The following is a 14701-nucleotide window of genomic DNA, read 5'->3' as shown; positions in this document are numbered from 1 at the left end:
GATCATCCTCTGGAGAACAAGGCTCAGGTTTTATTCTCTGGTCTCATCCATCACTCAAAGGGAGTTTGGTTTTTTTGGGGGTTTTTTTGTTGTTGTTTTTGTTTGTTTGGTACTGGGGTTCCTGGAAGCCCTTCTACCTCCTGGCTACACCTCTGGGCTACACTCACAGATCTATTTTTTATATTTTTTATTTGGAAACAGGGTCTCTTAAGCCAGCATGGCTGGCTTCGAACCTGTGCTATCCTCCTGTCTCCGCCTTCCAAGCGTGGGGATTACAAGCGTGCGCCACCACGCCCGGATCAAAGGGAGTTTGGAAGGGGCTTGGTCCACCCTCACTGGTGTTTTGGGAAATGACCTGGTCAAGTCACACTGACAGTATGTCACCTCTAACTGCCAGGTCCTCATGGCATTCCCCTACATTGTGGCTCCAGAGGGCAAAAACCAATCCCATCTCGCAGTGCTGAGGGCCCCAGAGGATCCCATGTTTATCTGCATACCCAATTTTTCTTACACCTTAAAGAACTATCATAAGAAAAGAATTCCCCCGAGTTTCATAGTTCATCACAAAACTAACTTCAAGTTCAAGTGAAGCACCCAAAATTGAGCAGTTGAGGCTTTCACTAAGTGTTCATCTCAGGGTAATCCAGAGGACAGTTCATGTTGACCCGTGCGGCTGGAGAACAAACGCGTGTTGGGTGTCAGTGTGTCCAGGTATGCAGAAGCACAGTCTGGCTTGCTCTAGGAGTGTGACCAAAACCCCAGACATTCTGATCTCACTTTTGCTACACATGATAAAAGTTGGACAACGGAGCCTATACATTGCATGTTCATTTCAGAGCTAAAAAGAATGTTGCCCATGGACCAGGCAAAGGGGAAGGGGGTCTATGGAGGCTCAGAATCAGGATGCAGGAGGCAAACTCTGCACTGGACAACTGTGTGCTTAAGAACCGTGACCACCACACACAGCCCTAACTCTGATTACATGGCACAAACCGTGTGTTGTTCCTGCAAAGAGATGGAGCAGAAAGGTGTACATAGTCCAGCATGAGCTCCTCTCCACGAGGAAGGGCAATATAAGGTCTTGTCTGATGCTGCTGATAAGTGGACCAACAACTACATATGATAGTTTAAAGCCTGAATATTCTAAGCTTCAGAGGGCCACTGGTCCAGATATTTTCCTGCTACACATAGCATACACTACCGCTGTTTGTTGTTGGTTTTTGTTTTGTACTGGGAAATAGAACCCAGACACATTCTACCTCTAAGCCTTTTTTTAAATAAATAGTCTTGCTAAGTTGCTAAGGCTGGCTTCAAACCTGCAATCCTCCTGTGTCAGCCTCCCAAGTACTGGGATTGCAGACATGTGCCGCCACACCTGGTTATATTGGGGTGTTTTTTTTTTTTTCTAATAAAAGAATAGGTTCCAACTGTCCCTATAGATGATAATCCTCTCATACCTCTCAGTACCTCCTTCTTGCTCTGAACAACTGTGTGACCTGTCCTGCCTTTGAAAATACCACTGAGAGCCAGGCATGGTTGCACATGGCACATGCCTGTAATCCCACTTCTTGGGAGGCTGAGACAGGAAAATCCCTGGTTTGCCAGCAGCCTCGGCAACACATGGTGAGGCCCTCCACAACTCAGTGAGACACTGTTTTCAAGTAAAAAATAAAATAGGGCTGGGAGTGTAACTCAGAGATAGAATATCCCTGGGTTCAATCCCCCGTACCACACCAAATAAATTAATTAAAATACCCTTGGCCGGGCGTGGTGGCACATGCTTGTAATCCCCGTGCTTGGGAGGTGGAGACAGGAGGATCCCTCAGGCTCGAATAGTAGTCAGATATACTAGTAAGTAAGGTAAACAAAACCCACAAATACTAGTTCTCAAGCTTCAGAAATCATCAGACTCATACAAAGGGTTGGTTCTGGGGAAAGACCTGAGAATTCCCAGGTGCTGCTGCTGTTCTGAGGACCTCATTTTGAGAACCCTTCAAGCAGAACATTAACAACAACCCGTGGATATTAGTGCATGTCCTTCTGAGGCTGAGGTCCCTCTCATGACCCTTCTCCCTTCCCTTCTTTTCCACTGCAGGGAGAGATGTTAATACCAACTCAGTTCCCGTTGCTATTGCTGCTGCTTCTGGGGGGGCCAAGGATGGGCCTGTCCCATAAGTTCTATGAATCTGGGCCCATCTTCAGCTGCCTCAACACGGCCCTGTCTGAGGTCAAGAGCAGCCAGCTGGAGGATGATCCCCCGCTCGGCAAAAGGAGCTTCCACTACCTGCCCAGTCAAGACCCATCTTCAGGAGAGAAGGAGGAGGAAGAAAAGCAGAACAAGGACAAAAGGATTTTCCCTGGCTCTGGGAGCGGAGGTGCTGTGGGAAGCAACCGATACAAATACTCGTCCCAACCACAGCCCAAGGGGAAGCTGTACCAGGACAAGGCCAAGAGTGACCGGCGCACGAAATTCACCCTGTCCCTCGACGTTCCCACCAACATTATGAACATCCTCTTCGACATTGCCAAGGCCAAAAACTTGCGAGCCAAGGCAGCTGCCAATGCCCACCTGATGGCGCAGATTGGGCGGAAGAAGTAGAAGCAGAGGCTGGTGGGGGCAGCATATAAAGAAAAGATGGTTGAGGGTGAGGGAGACTGGGCTAAGGGTGTGCTAGCTGTCTGGCTTGTACTTGGAAGGTCCATCCAGTTTCACGAGTGGCTTCACCTTTAAGCCTCTCTGATCTTTTCTTGCTGCCAACCCAGTTTTCCCTCTCCCCTGTACATACACACAGAAGTGCAGGACCCTACCGCTCAGCCTTCAAAGACTTTGGAAGTTATTGTCTCTCCCTGTGTTCTGCATCTCCTTCCTCCTTGCCTTGCCCAGTAGCAAGAGGCAAAGCTCACTCATTCTTCCTCCCCAGGTTTCACCCTCTTATTCCCGTGCCTGAGAAGAGAACATCCAGAGATCCTTTCTCCCAAGATCAACCCCTCTTCCACAGCAGAAAGATGAGGGCATGTCCTGCTCACCGTCAAGCCCCCAAACCCATTCCCTACCTTCTTGCTCCCATTAAAACCTGTGGCTTCATGAATTTCTGGCTTGTGTTAGTTCGTCTCCCTTCAAACTCTAGGTTCAGAACAAGGAAAACCAGTAAAAGAAGGTCCTGATATGGCAGTCAACATCTGTCCCAGGAGGGCTGTGGTTCTGGGAGGTCCTAAAAGGTCTTAAAAGCTTTTGTCATTCTATCCAGTCATCTATCTCCATGGCTTGGTACCATCCAAGGGGCATAACCTGGGATCTGTTTCCAAGGGGTTCTGGGCTGAAAGCAGGGGCAGCTTGTACCATCTCAAACTCCCCCTTCATGATTGCTAGGCAATAGGACCACCAATTCTTTCTTTATTGAGTTCTCATTGGACCCACAGTCCCTGCCCTGTGCTGTGCTGAGTACTGCAGCCAGTACTTCTGTCTAAGCCAAGATCTTCGCTCCTTGCAAATCAACAGTTGGAGTGAATAAGCAAAACAAAATTTGAAAAGAAGCAAATACCACCAGGGGGTATATAAAAGATGAACTTCAAAGTGCATAAATAGATATGTGTGATATATATTAAATTCAGAAATGTGAACACTTACTATGAGCAAAACTTCACTAAAATGGTTATCCACAAGAATTCTAAAGCCTTTCTGTAGCAAACCCAACAACCAGGTTCCAAGGAGAGGAACCAGGGTCCCACTCACTTCTGCTGAATGACAGATCATTAATAAATAAAATAAATTGCTCCATGATAAAACAGTCTACACACACACACACACACACACACACACCAGCAACTAATACCACCACTACTATCAGAAGCAAAGTCAAAAGAGAAATGAATAACAAATTTGGGGAAAAGTTTACCACTCATACAAAAGACAAATGAGTTTTTGACCAAATAAATGAAAACCTACTAAAAAATTAGAACAACAAGAATGAACCCAAAAAGAACATAAGCAAGTACATAAATAGATCACACAAACACACATACACATGTCCACACACATACACACAAATACAAATTACCTTTAAATAAAAAGATGTTCTGTTTTATTCATAATAACTAAGCTGGGGATGGTGACACATACCTGTAATCCCAGTACTTGGGAGGCTGAGACAGGATCGCAGTTGGAGACCAGCCTTATCCAGACCTTACTTCAACATAAAAATAAAAAGGGCTCAGGGTATAGCCCGGAAGTAGAACACCCCCAGGGTTCAATCCCCAGTACCAATAAATAAATAATAATAACTACGTTAATAAGTAGTGTCTTGGCCTGGAGGTATAACACAGTGCTAATGCATTTGCCCAGGATACACAAGGCTTTGGGTTTGATCCCCAGAACAGAGAGAGAGAGAGAGAGAGAGAGAGAGAGAGAGAGAGAGAAGAGATGATTTCTAACCAATCATATTAGCAAAAGTCCTTAAGTTTGACAATGTCCTCCATTAGTGAAATTAATAGACATCCTCCTTCATTTTGGGCTGGTGGGAATACATAGCCAATTTGGCAATACTAATAAAACTGAGGATTCATTTTTTTTCTTTAACCCAGAAATCCTGCTTCTGTCCAGCATTAATGGAAAAAGTTAAAATTCTGAATATTTTTAGAGTTACAGTTAAAATTTAAAAATACTCCATCTCTTAGCAGGACGGTTGCTCCTAAAAAGCACAAATGTATTTCCATTCTGGAAAAATCACACAATAGGGCAGAAAAATAAAATCCTGGCCCAAGACACAGGACACCCATGTCTGAGTGAAGATTCATCTACTAGGTGTCTATGAGCAAGGCTTGAAAGTTCTCTGAAGGCCCTTTTTAACATTATTTCACTAATTCACCCAACTCTATTTGAAGGTATCTTTTTTTTTTCATTTTGAAAATGCAAATTGAGACCTGGAGAAGTTAGAAAACATGTCCAAGGTCTTCCAGCTCTTAAGAGGCTTGGTCAGATCTGTCTGGCTTCAAAGCCCTCTCTCATTCCTCTACAAAGGTCTGACCTTTGATTTTACAAAGAGCACTGGGAACACCGGTTATCATCACCTCACAGGACTCTCATGAAGCCTGATGCACTAAGAATGCAGAAGCAACCAGAAGACTACACAGATATCAAGCAGAGGGTCACGATTTGGGCCCCAGCAGGTGAGTCTAGCATTTACATTGCTATCAGCACCTAACAGATATGCAGATGGGTGCTGGTTAGCACCCAGATAGGGAGAGTTAACCAAAATTGAGCTACCAGTGACAGATAAGTTTTTCTGCTGGACAGCTCCCATTTGACAAGTCAAGCATCCTGCCACAGAATCAGACCCTGACTTGAGGCAAGCAGTGCTTCGAAGCATGTGTTCATAGCATAATGTTCAGAAGGCAGAGATGGCCATGTCCAAAAATCAACACCACTTTAATCTACCACCCCTGATTCCACTGTGTAATTCTTTTGTGGAGGGAAAAAGGAGAATCAGTGTCAATCTTATTGTTTTAAAAGAAAATCTTGCTGGTCCTCCTGCCTTCTCCTTGGTCAAGGAAGGACAGGTGCACAGGGAAGGAACTGTCTCAGGAATCCAACAATTCAATTTCATGGCAAATTGCCACGACCAAAGAACTTACTAGAACAAGCCCTGGGAATCAGTGAGTCACAGAGTAAGCTCTTGGTATGCAATAATTTAACTTTGTGATCGGGACCTTCACAAGTTCTTGACATATAACAATTTGTCATTTTTCTAAGGCACGATTTTTAATTATTCTGCAAAGCAGATGTGCACGAACAATTTAATCATCTGGAGAGTGAGTGTGGCCAATTAGGCAGTGTCCGTGGACCACGATGCTCTCTATTAATGATTATGTAGGCTCCACATCGTTAAAGGTTTGAAGGGGGTTACTTAGGTCTGCTTCAGTTAAACATAACTGTATTCTTCAGAGAAAATTATTGATGTGGCAAAGTGCAAAGGTCTCAGATTTTCTCTGTGTGTGGATTTTATTTGATTTTGTTTTAGGAATAGAGAACCATCCCTCATCCTATGTCCTGCAACTATACTATCTGAATATGTTCAAAACTGCCCAGAAGAGAGCACTCAAGAACAACCCAATAGAATCGGGCTCAGTTCATATATTATGCAGTGTAATTGACTTACTTATTAGTTTATTGCCCTCTCCACAGTATAAACTTTATGAAAAAGAGATTGTTTTTGTTTTGTTCAATGTTATATTCCCAGTGGCTAGAAGGATCATGAGTGTATGACAAGTGTGTGATAAATAATTGGTAAATGAAATAAGGGTGGACTGAAGTTCTTGTGAGAAGAAAGTTGTATATATTTAGCATTTAAAACATACGGTATTTATTGTCACTTAGCGATGTTCAGACAAGTGACAGTCTGCATATATTATACTATGGTGGCCCCAAAAGATTATAATGGAGCTGATAATTTCTGTTGACTAGTGATGCCTTAACTGTTACTCCAGTAAAGCAATGCAACACGGTTCTCACACACTACAAGTTATGTAATGAATTACTCATATGTTTGCTATATATTGGTATAAACCTTCTGTGCTACCAATTGTACAAAAGTATAGACATAGCATGTATACATTACATTACCTTATAATAATAATAAATGGCTATTCTGCTGGTTTAAAAAGTACAATATTGAGCCAGTCGTGGTGGTACATGCTTGTAATCCCAGCATTCGGGAGGCTGATACAGGAGGATTGTGATTTAAGGGCAGCCTCAACTACTTAGTGAGTCCTTTGCAACTCAGTGAAACTCTGTTTTAAAATAAAGAATAAATGGTGTATTCATTTCCAGTCACCCCTCCAGGCCAGTCTGGTATGGAGCTGTATTTCTACTTTCTGTATTTCTATCTTTCTAATAAACTTCTTTAAATCTTCAAAAAAATAAAATAAAGAATAAAAAAGAGGGCTGGGGGTGTAGCTCGAAGGTATAATGCACCTGGGTTCCATCCCCAGTACTGCAAAAAAAAGTACATTTATAATGCCTAAGCGTATTTGGTTTAATACAATTATATTCAGCCTTGTGATTCTGATTTAAAATACACACATTTCAGAAATGAATTTACATTTGTGATCTTAAGAAAATATTGTATTAGTTTACAGACAGTTTTGGAACACTTAGGAATACTTACATATTTATAATTTAAAGTATCAGTTTTTAAATGAATTACTCAAGATACTTGGGAAAGTTTTTCAAACTACCTAAAAGACAACAATATATATTAAATTCATATTCAATCTAAAATACCTAAGAGCATTTATTTAAGACTATAAAGGAAACTAAAAAAAAATTAGGAATATCCACCCTTTAAAGGTGACTTACAAATTTGTCAGACTTACAAATCAGGTTCCCAAGCTGGACTTAAAAGCTTAAGAAATAATTAGGTTTTTAATCCAAAGTTTAGTAGGTTATTGATTTTGAAAAACAAAAGAAAACCTATAGGTAGTTTATTTCTGGATGCACTTGAATAAACAAGTATGTACATATGTGCACACAGATACATACACACACTGTTAAGATATTTCACTAGTGCCCTCCAGCGGCTATAGAGAAAAACAACACATGCGCTTTGGAAAAAATTGAAATAAGTAAAAAAAAAAAAAAAGAAGAAGAAGCCTTATAAAACTGGGATGCACTATGTAGAAACTACTAATGAAAGCTTTTGACAATGAGTACTTCCTCCAGTATTTTCAGTAAGGTAAGAGACACCACAGAGTATCTCAACCATACAGGGTAGGAGTGACTGGGCTGGGCTGAGCTCTAGAGGGCTCTGGAAGTTAATGTGAGATATATGGAAGAAGCACTCAGAGACTACATGGAGCAGGAGACATTTCAACTGCATCTTCAAGTAGGAATTACAACCTATGGTCATAGGAAAAGAAGGAGCACAAGCAGAGAAGCAAGCAAGAAAAATATGTGCTGGTGCTGGGAAATGGGAAGCAGACTCGTCTAAATGGAATTTGCAAGACCCCAGTGAAGGGTGCTATTGGAAATTTAAGTTGCAATAGTTGGGATAGGCTTTAATTTTCATGTGCTGGAGTTTAGAAGGTCTGCTTAATGCGATAGGGAATGATTAAAGCTTTGTTTAGAAGACAAAATGAGAGACAGAAAACCATTTAGTTACTCAACTGCTGATTAAGGAAAGAGGTTTTGATGAGCTAAAGAAAACTAAGGGAATTGGTTCTGGGAAACATTACTGAAGATGAATAACTAGGCTTTATTCTATGCAGAGAACAAGAAATGGTTTTAGTAAAAAAAAAACTACTGTTGTTTAGAACCTGCTTTGCTGATATGATTACATAAACAAACAAGCTAGTGGACACTGAAGAGGATTTCATTAAAGGAAAATAATATGTTTTCATAGGAAGAAATTAAATTTAACATTAGATATTTGAGAGGATAGATGCAACAGGTAGGTAGAAACTCAGTATAAGAGTTAAGAATGAAAGCATAAGATGTTGGAAAGTCAAAAAAAGAAGAAAAGATAAAGTTTTAACACAATTTTGTGATAATGTGGCTGTGAGTAAATTAACAGGAGTAAGGAAGAAGGACCAGAGGTATCTCCATGAGAGAAAAGCAGTGTTAAAATGGAGTCTACTCTTCCTAATGTAGAAAGAGCACTAAGTAGTGCCACAAGAGTCAAAGAAAAATATTTACAAAAATTGTCAAAATCTAGGGAAGTTACAGGAAAATGAAACTAACAAAATTATGTTATATGCATGTACAAATATGAAATAACAAATCCCATTTTATGTGTAATTAGAATGCACCCAAGAAAGAAATATAAAACAAAATTAAGTTCCAATTTTACCAAATTCTGAGGTCAAGCAATCTGAAGACCGAGAAAGTCATTGCTTTGATAAATATAGCATTATCAGTGATTTTTAAGACAATAATTTCAGTAGAAGGATGGTAGGTACCAAATGACAAAGGTTGGACACTGAGCAGAAGATGAAGCTGGGCATGGTGGTGCACTCCTGAAATCCCAGCATTTGGGAAGCTGAGACAGGAGGGTCGCGGTTTGTGGACAGCCTCAGCTACTTAGTTGGCCATTTCAACTCAGTAAGACCCTGTTTCAAAATAAAGAATAAAAAATAGGGCTGGGGTGTAGCTCAGAGGTAGAACGCCCCTGGGTTCCATCCCCAGTACTGCAAAAAAATAAATGAGATAATATCGTCAAATGACTATTCTTTTGAAAATTAGGCAGTGTAAAGATATGATAGCTCAGAAAAATGTGAACTCTGCTATAGTTGGATGGAAGATTCTGTATGTGTCTAATAGGTCCATTTGGTGGATGGTGTTCTTTAGGTCTGAGGCATCTTTACTGATCTTTTGTCTAGAAGACTGGTCTAATGATGTGGGAGAAGTGTACTATTGCATTGGGATCTTGGTGACTTAATGTCACAAAGTTTGTTTTATGAAAGTAGTTGCAACTATGTTTGGGGCATAAATGTTGACTATCATTATTTCCTCTTGCTTGATTGTTCCTTTTACCAGTTGTTCCAAAATTACCTCCTATATCTCTTCTGATAAGCTTGGGCTTGAAGTCTAACTTGTCTGATATCATAGTTGCTACTTCTGCTTGTCTTCAAGTTCCATTTGCATGGGTTACCTTGCTCCAGCCTTTCACCTTTGGTTTGTTACTATCTTTACTTGTAAGGTGTGTTTCTTGCAGGCAGCAGATAGATGATTTCTGGTTTTTAATTCATTTTGCCACCTAATGTCTTTTCATTGGGGAGTTGAAGCCATTAATGTTCAGCATGATTATTGAGATATGATTTTTAATTTCTAATATTTTGAATTTTAACTTCCATTTGAGGTAGTGTTTGTTCTTTTTTGCTTAGTTGTGTGCTTGATGGAAATTATTGTTTCTCTAATTCTGGTATGTATTACTTATTTCTCTGCAGTTAATCTCTTTGAATATTTTCTCTAGTGCTGCTTTGGAAGACATATATTCTTTCAGCTTCTGTTTGTCATGGAAGATTTTTGTATTCTTGTATAATTTGAGAGATAGTTTTGCTGAGTAGGAAATCTTTGGCTGCAAGTTGTTTTCTTTCAGAGTTTGGAATATGTTACTCCGGGCCCTACTGGCTTTTGTGACTTGGTTTGGGAAGTCTGAAGTGATTTTAATTGGTTTGCCTCTGAATGTTACTTGGTCTTTTGCTTTTGTTGCCTTTAAAATTCTCTCCTTGGCTTCTGCATTGGTAAGTTTGACTATTATGTGGTATGATGAACCTTTTTTCTGATCTTGTCTACAGGACATTTTATAAGTTTCCTGTACCTTTATGTTGATCTCTTTTTCTATATTTGGTAATTTTCTGATATTACTTTTTTAAAAGATTGTTAATCACTTGGTTTCACCTTCTACTCCCTCTTCTATGCCTATTATTCCTAAATTAGTTCTCTTAAGATAGACCCATATCTCTTAAATATCCAATTCATGCTGTGGAATTATTTTTTCTAAATTATATACTATTTTTGGAATGATCATCTTCTAAGAGCGAGATTCTATTCTCCGTGTGGTCTAATCTGTTATTTATAGTTTGTACTGATGCCTACACTTCAATGATTGTATCCTTTATTTTTCTCAGCCTCTCTCTAAATTTTTTTTGAAAATACTATATCACTTCTACTGTTAAATTTCTGAATTGTCCTTCTGGCAATCTCTGCAATTCTTTTTTTCCAAGTTCTGTTATTGTGGTATTGTGGGCGCTCATTGCTTCCTTGTTATCCCCCTTTCTCATGATTTCACACGTTTCTTTGTTGCTTTTCATAGATTTCTCTCAGTCTCTAGGTGTCAGCTGGTATATACAAGGGCAAATTATGTTGTATTCAGTGGTAAAGGTTGAATGAGAAGGAAAGTGATGAAGTCATAAATGCAAGTATATGGTGAAGTCACAGATAGAATCAAATAGAATGAGAGTATGAGTTTGCTAAGGTAGTATATAGTAGGGATTAGTGAATATATAGTAGGATTCTAATAACTAATGTGGAGTATTCAGTATAGCAATATGAAATGGGTTTAATACAAGACAATGAAGAGAAAAGAAACTAAAGAAAAGGGACCAAGAGAAGAGAGTAGATATTTATGAGGGAAGAAACTTGTGAAAGGGGTGGGGAAAATATCAAACAAACAAGCTTACACATACAAAAGAAAACAATGTCAACAAAATAATACAACCCTACAAATATATAAATACTGAGCAGACTTGGCCTCTGCAGTCTCTCTGTGTGCAGGCACTGAGTGCCACTAGCACCTTTCCTGCAGCAAGCCTGGGTCTCTGAACTCTCAGAAGGGACCTGTCTCTGAGACTCTCAGTCTATGCAGACAGCTGGTATCAATAGGGCTGGATCTAATATTAAGCACAGTTCTTCCTCCATGCTTTCCACTGATGCTGAATCCAAATATCTCCTTCCGTGCATAGGTGGCGGGTGCTGCCTGGACGAGACCCAGTATAGCTGTAATAGTCCCTGTTCTCCATGGCTATGGCTAGATTGGTCTGACTTCTCTCTGGTCACCATGATTGGGTAGTCTGTGGTGATCTCCAAAGATTCTACTAGGGCCCTGAGCCCTGGGGACTGTAGGCCTTTTTGCCTGATTGGCCCCAAGGGCTGTCTGTACCTTTGCTGTACAGACAGCAATCTGTACCTTTGCTATGTCCAACAGCAGACTCTACCCCCACCTTTGCCAAGATGACTGCAAAGTCTCAGGTCCTGTGAGTCTATCACTTGCTACGTGAGTACCTGCAGCCATGCTGGGTGGTCTCCTGTTGAGGTGGCTGGTTCACTTACAGTGTTGTTGAGGGCCACTCTGAATCACTGAAGGGCACAGTAAGCTCGGCTGCCACTGCTGCAAGTCGTAGCCAGCTAGTGTCTACACAAGAGGAGCTGATGGCTTAAAAGTTCAGTGAGCTGCAGCCACTTATTCATGTTAAGCCATTGGCTTTTTTGCTGGAGTTCTCTGCAGGCCACAGTGCCAGAAGTCTTTGCAGAATGAGACAAGATGGCACAGCCATGGTGACTGTGTCCACAGCTGTTGAAAGCAGGCAGGATATTTTTCTGCTCTCTGATCTGCCTTCTAGCTTTTTTTCTGCTGCCTTTCACTTGTTGGTGCTTTGTTCAAATTTATGCTGGCTTCTTTCTTTTGTCATATGCTGTTCTCATGGCAATAGAGAGCAAGTTTCAGCGGGACTGATATGTGCAGCTTCCCTTAGTCACCATCTTCCCGAAACTCCTATATACAATTTCCTAAAGCTTATGTAGGATAGATAATATAGAGTCCAAAGCAAAAGATTATATATATATATATATATATATATATATATATATATATATATATATATCCTGCAACAAAGCATAAGAGAGATTTGGGGAAATATAAAAAGATTTAATATATGTGTAGTCACATATAAAGAGAAAAATTAATTTGATCAGAAACAAAATTTAATGAAATATCAACCAAGCATTTTCCAAAGCTTATAGAAGACACCAAGCCACAGATTTTTCCATGTTCTAAAAAGCCCAAGTAAGATGAGCACAGTAAAAATCACATATAAGCATACCACTGTAAAACAACAAAGGAAAAAAGACACCATTGTACTTTCATGCACTACATGAAAATAGAAGCTATGTCCTTCCTCTGATTCTCTACTCCAAATTCTGGAACATCTAAGAATAGAGTTGAGGTTCTAAATAGAATTCTGACATGAAATTGTTTTAATGTCAGCACAATACCTTTGGCAGAAGGACTTAGAGTAGAATCCAAAGAAGACTCAGCCAAATACTTAAAAACTTGAGGACTAGCCAAGCATGGTGATGCATGCTTGGAATCCCAGGACTTAGGAGGCTGAGACAGAATAATCATGCATTCTGGGACAGCCTCAGCAAGTAGTGAGACTCTCAGAAACCTAGTGAAGGGTGAATTCATTTGAACCCCCCTCCCATGCCACTCTTGACTGGCATGGGGCTGTAACTGTCTCCTCTATTTCTATCTTTGTAATAAACTCCTTTAAATCTTCAAAAAAAATGAAACCTAGTGAGACCCTGTTTCAAAATAAAAACAGGGCTAGGGGTGTAACTCAGAGGTAGAATAACCCATGGGTTCAATTCCCAATATCACATACATAAATAAACTTGAGGAGAGCTTATCAAAAACCCAGCCCAGTAATATTGTGTGTGCCAGAAAACCACACCTTTGCAGGCATTTAGGGGGTATTTACACACCATTTCCACCAGACTGTGGTGACTTGACTCCAAGTAGATAGTGATTTCAGTTGAAAACATGCCAAATGGTACATTGTTTGAGTTGCATGGCACTCCTAAAGGTCAGATCTAAAGGTGGTGATTTTATTTTAGAACACAAAAGAACCTCCAGGAAACTGTTACAAATGGAAGGTCACACTTTCCACTCAATTTTTCTGTGAACCCAAAACTAGCCTAAAAAATAAAGCCTATTTTGCAAGTAACTGTGGGTCAGTTCCAGGGTTCAAGTCAGCAAATCAAGAAGAGGATGGTAGCCTTGTGGTCTGGTAAGTCTCATAAGACTTACAATTAATTGCATGCCTCTATTTGAGGTTTGAGCTCCTGTTATCCTCAGTTGTCTACCTAGGCCAAAAGTATATCTTAGGCCAGGAGAATATAACTAAAAGACTAAGACTGGAAAGTAAAACAGCATAAATGAATGAGGATACCAATGATCTACCATCATCAGTCCAAGAGCAAGACCTAAGTTCAAATATGGTCCTTTGCAGTGTCTAGTTCACCTTAACTCCAAAAAGTAATCAGAATAAGCATCATGGCTTGTAAAACAAACAATAAAAATTCATTAGGGGTTTCAATTGATGTATGGCTCTTTGTTTTCTATAAAACATTGTTTGAACCAAGACTGTTTAGTAACAAGGACTAATTCCATTGAGTGCTTTTTAAATGTCAGATACTCAGTTCATACCCCTACCAATTCTGGGGTTTCCCATTAGCAAATCTACAGTGAAACTCAGAATCTGTGTTTTTATAAACCTGTAAAGTATTCTGATGCCAGTTCTACTGCCCACACTGAGAATACCTCCTCTAGGCAGGAGAACCCAAGAGATGACTACCTTTCACCTGCAGGACACCCAGATCCAAGACTTGTAAAAACCAAAAGTATTCTTACTTGTTTGTATATGAAGCAAACTGACCCCTTAAAGTTCACATTCAGATAAAGTAAGAGAAACATAACTGAAAATATTTGTGATTTAATCAATAAACAAAATATAGATACAGGGGAAATAACACTTATGATCAATATGCACATTTTATACCTTACATATAGAAAAAGGAAAGCATAAACTTTAGAGTTCCATATCTTAAAGCAAGCAAAAAATGAATCCAGGTGCCATTCTGACATAAAAACTAAAAAAATTAAAAGCCTACCTAGTAGCGACCCAGTAATTCAAAGGACTCTCCAGAAGGCCCCTAGGTAGCTAGGTAGCAGAGTGAATTATACTACAGATAAGAAAACATGCTTGCATTATTAATTTAGACCCATTTAACTTAATATGGTATTTAGTCCTGCCTGATTTGATTTTGCTTTACTTATAGCTGAGGGACTCTATCCACTAAGTATGGGATGGCTTTAAAAGAAAGCATGAGATTTTAATTAAACATTCATTTCCACCAGTCATATTTGCA

General features: G+C 39.9%; 1 protein-coding gene across 1 annotated transcript; it reads left to right on the top strand.

Moving 5' to 3' along the window:
* Positions 1-2101: 2101 nt before the first annotated feature.
* Positions 2102-2599, top strand: UCN3 (urocortin 3; the record flags this gene model as incomplete). Its single annotated transcript, XM_080717172.1, has 1 exon — positions 2102-2599. The coding sequence occupies one exon, from the start codon at positions 2102-2104 to the stop codon at positions 2597-2599; it is 498 nt and encodes a 165-aa protein (XP_080573298.1).
* Positions 2600-14701: the final 12102 nt, after the last annotated feature.

Source organism: Muscardinus avellanarius (genome assembly GCF_963383645.1).
Source record: "Muscardinus avellanarius genome assembly, chromosome: 20".
NCBI lineage: Eukaryota > Metazoa > Chordata > Mammalia > Rodentia > Gliridae > Muscardinus > Muscardinus avellanarius.
The sequence above is the reverse complement of the archived record's forward strand: the minus strand, read 5'-3'. Positions and strand labels throughout refer to the sequence as shown.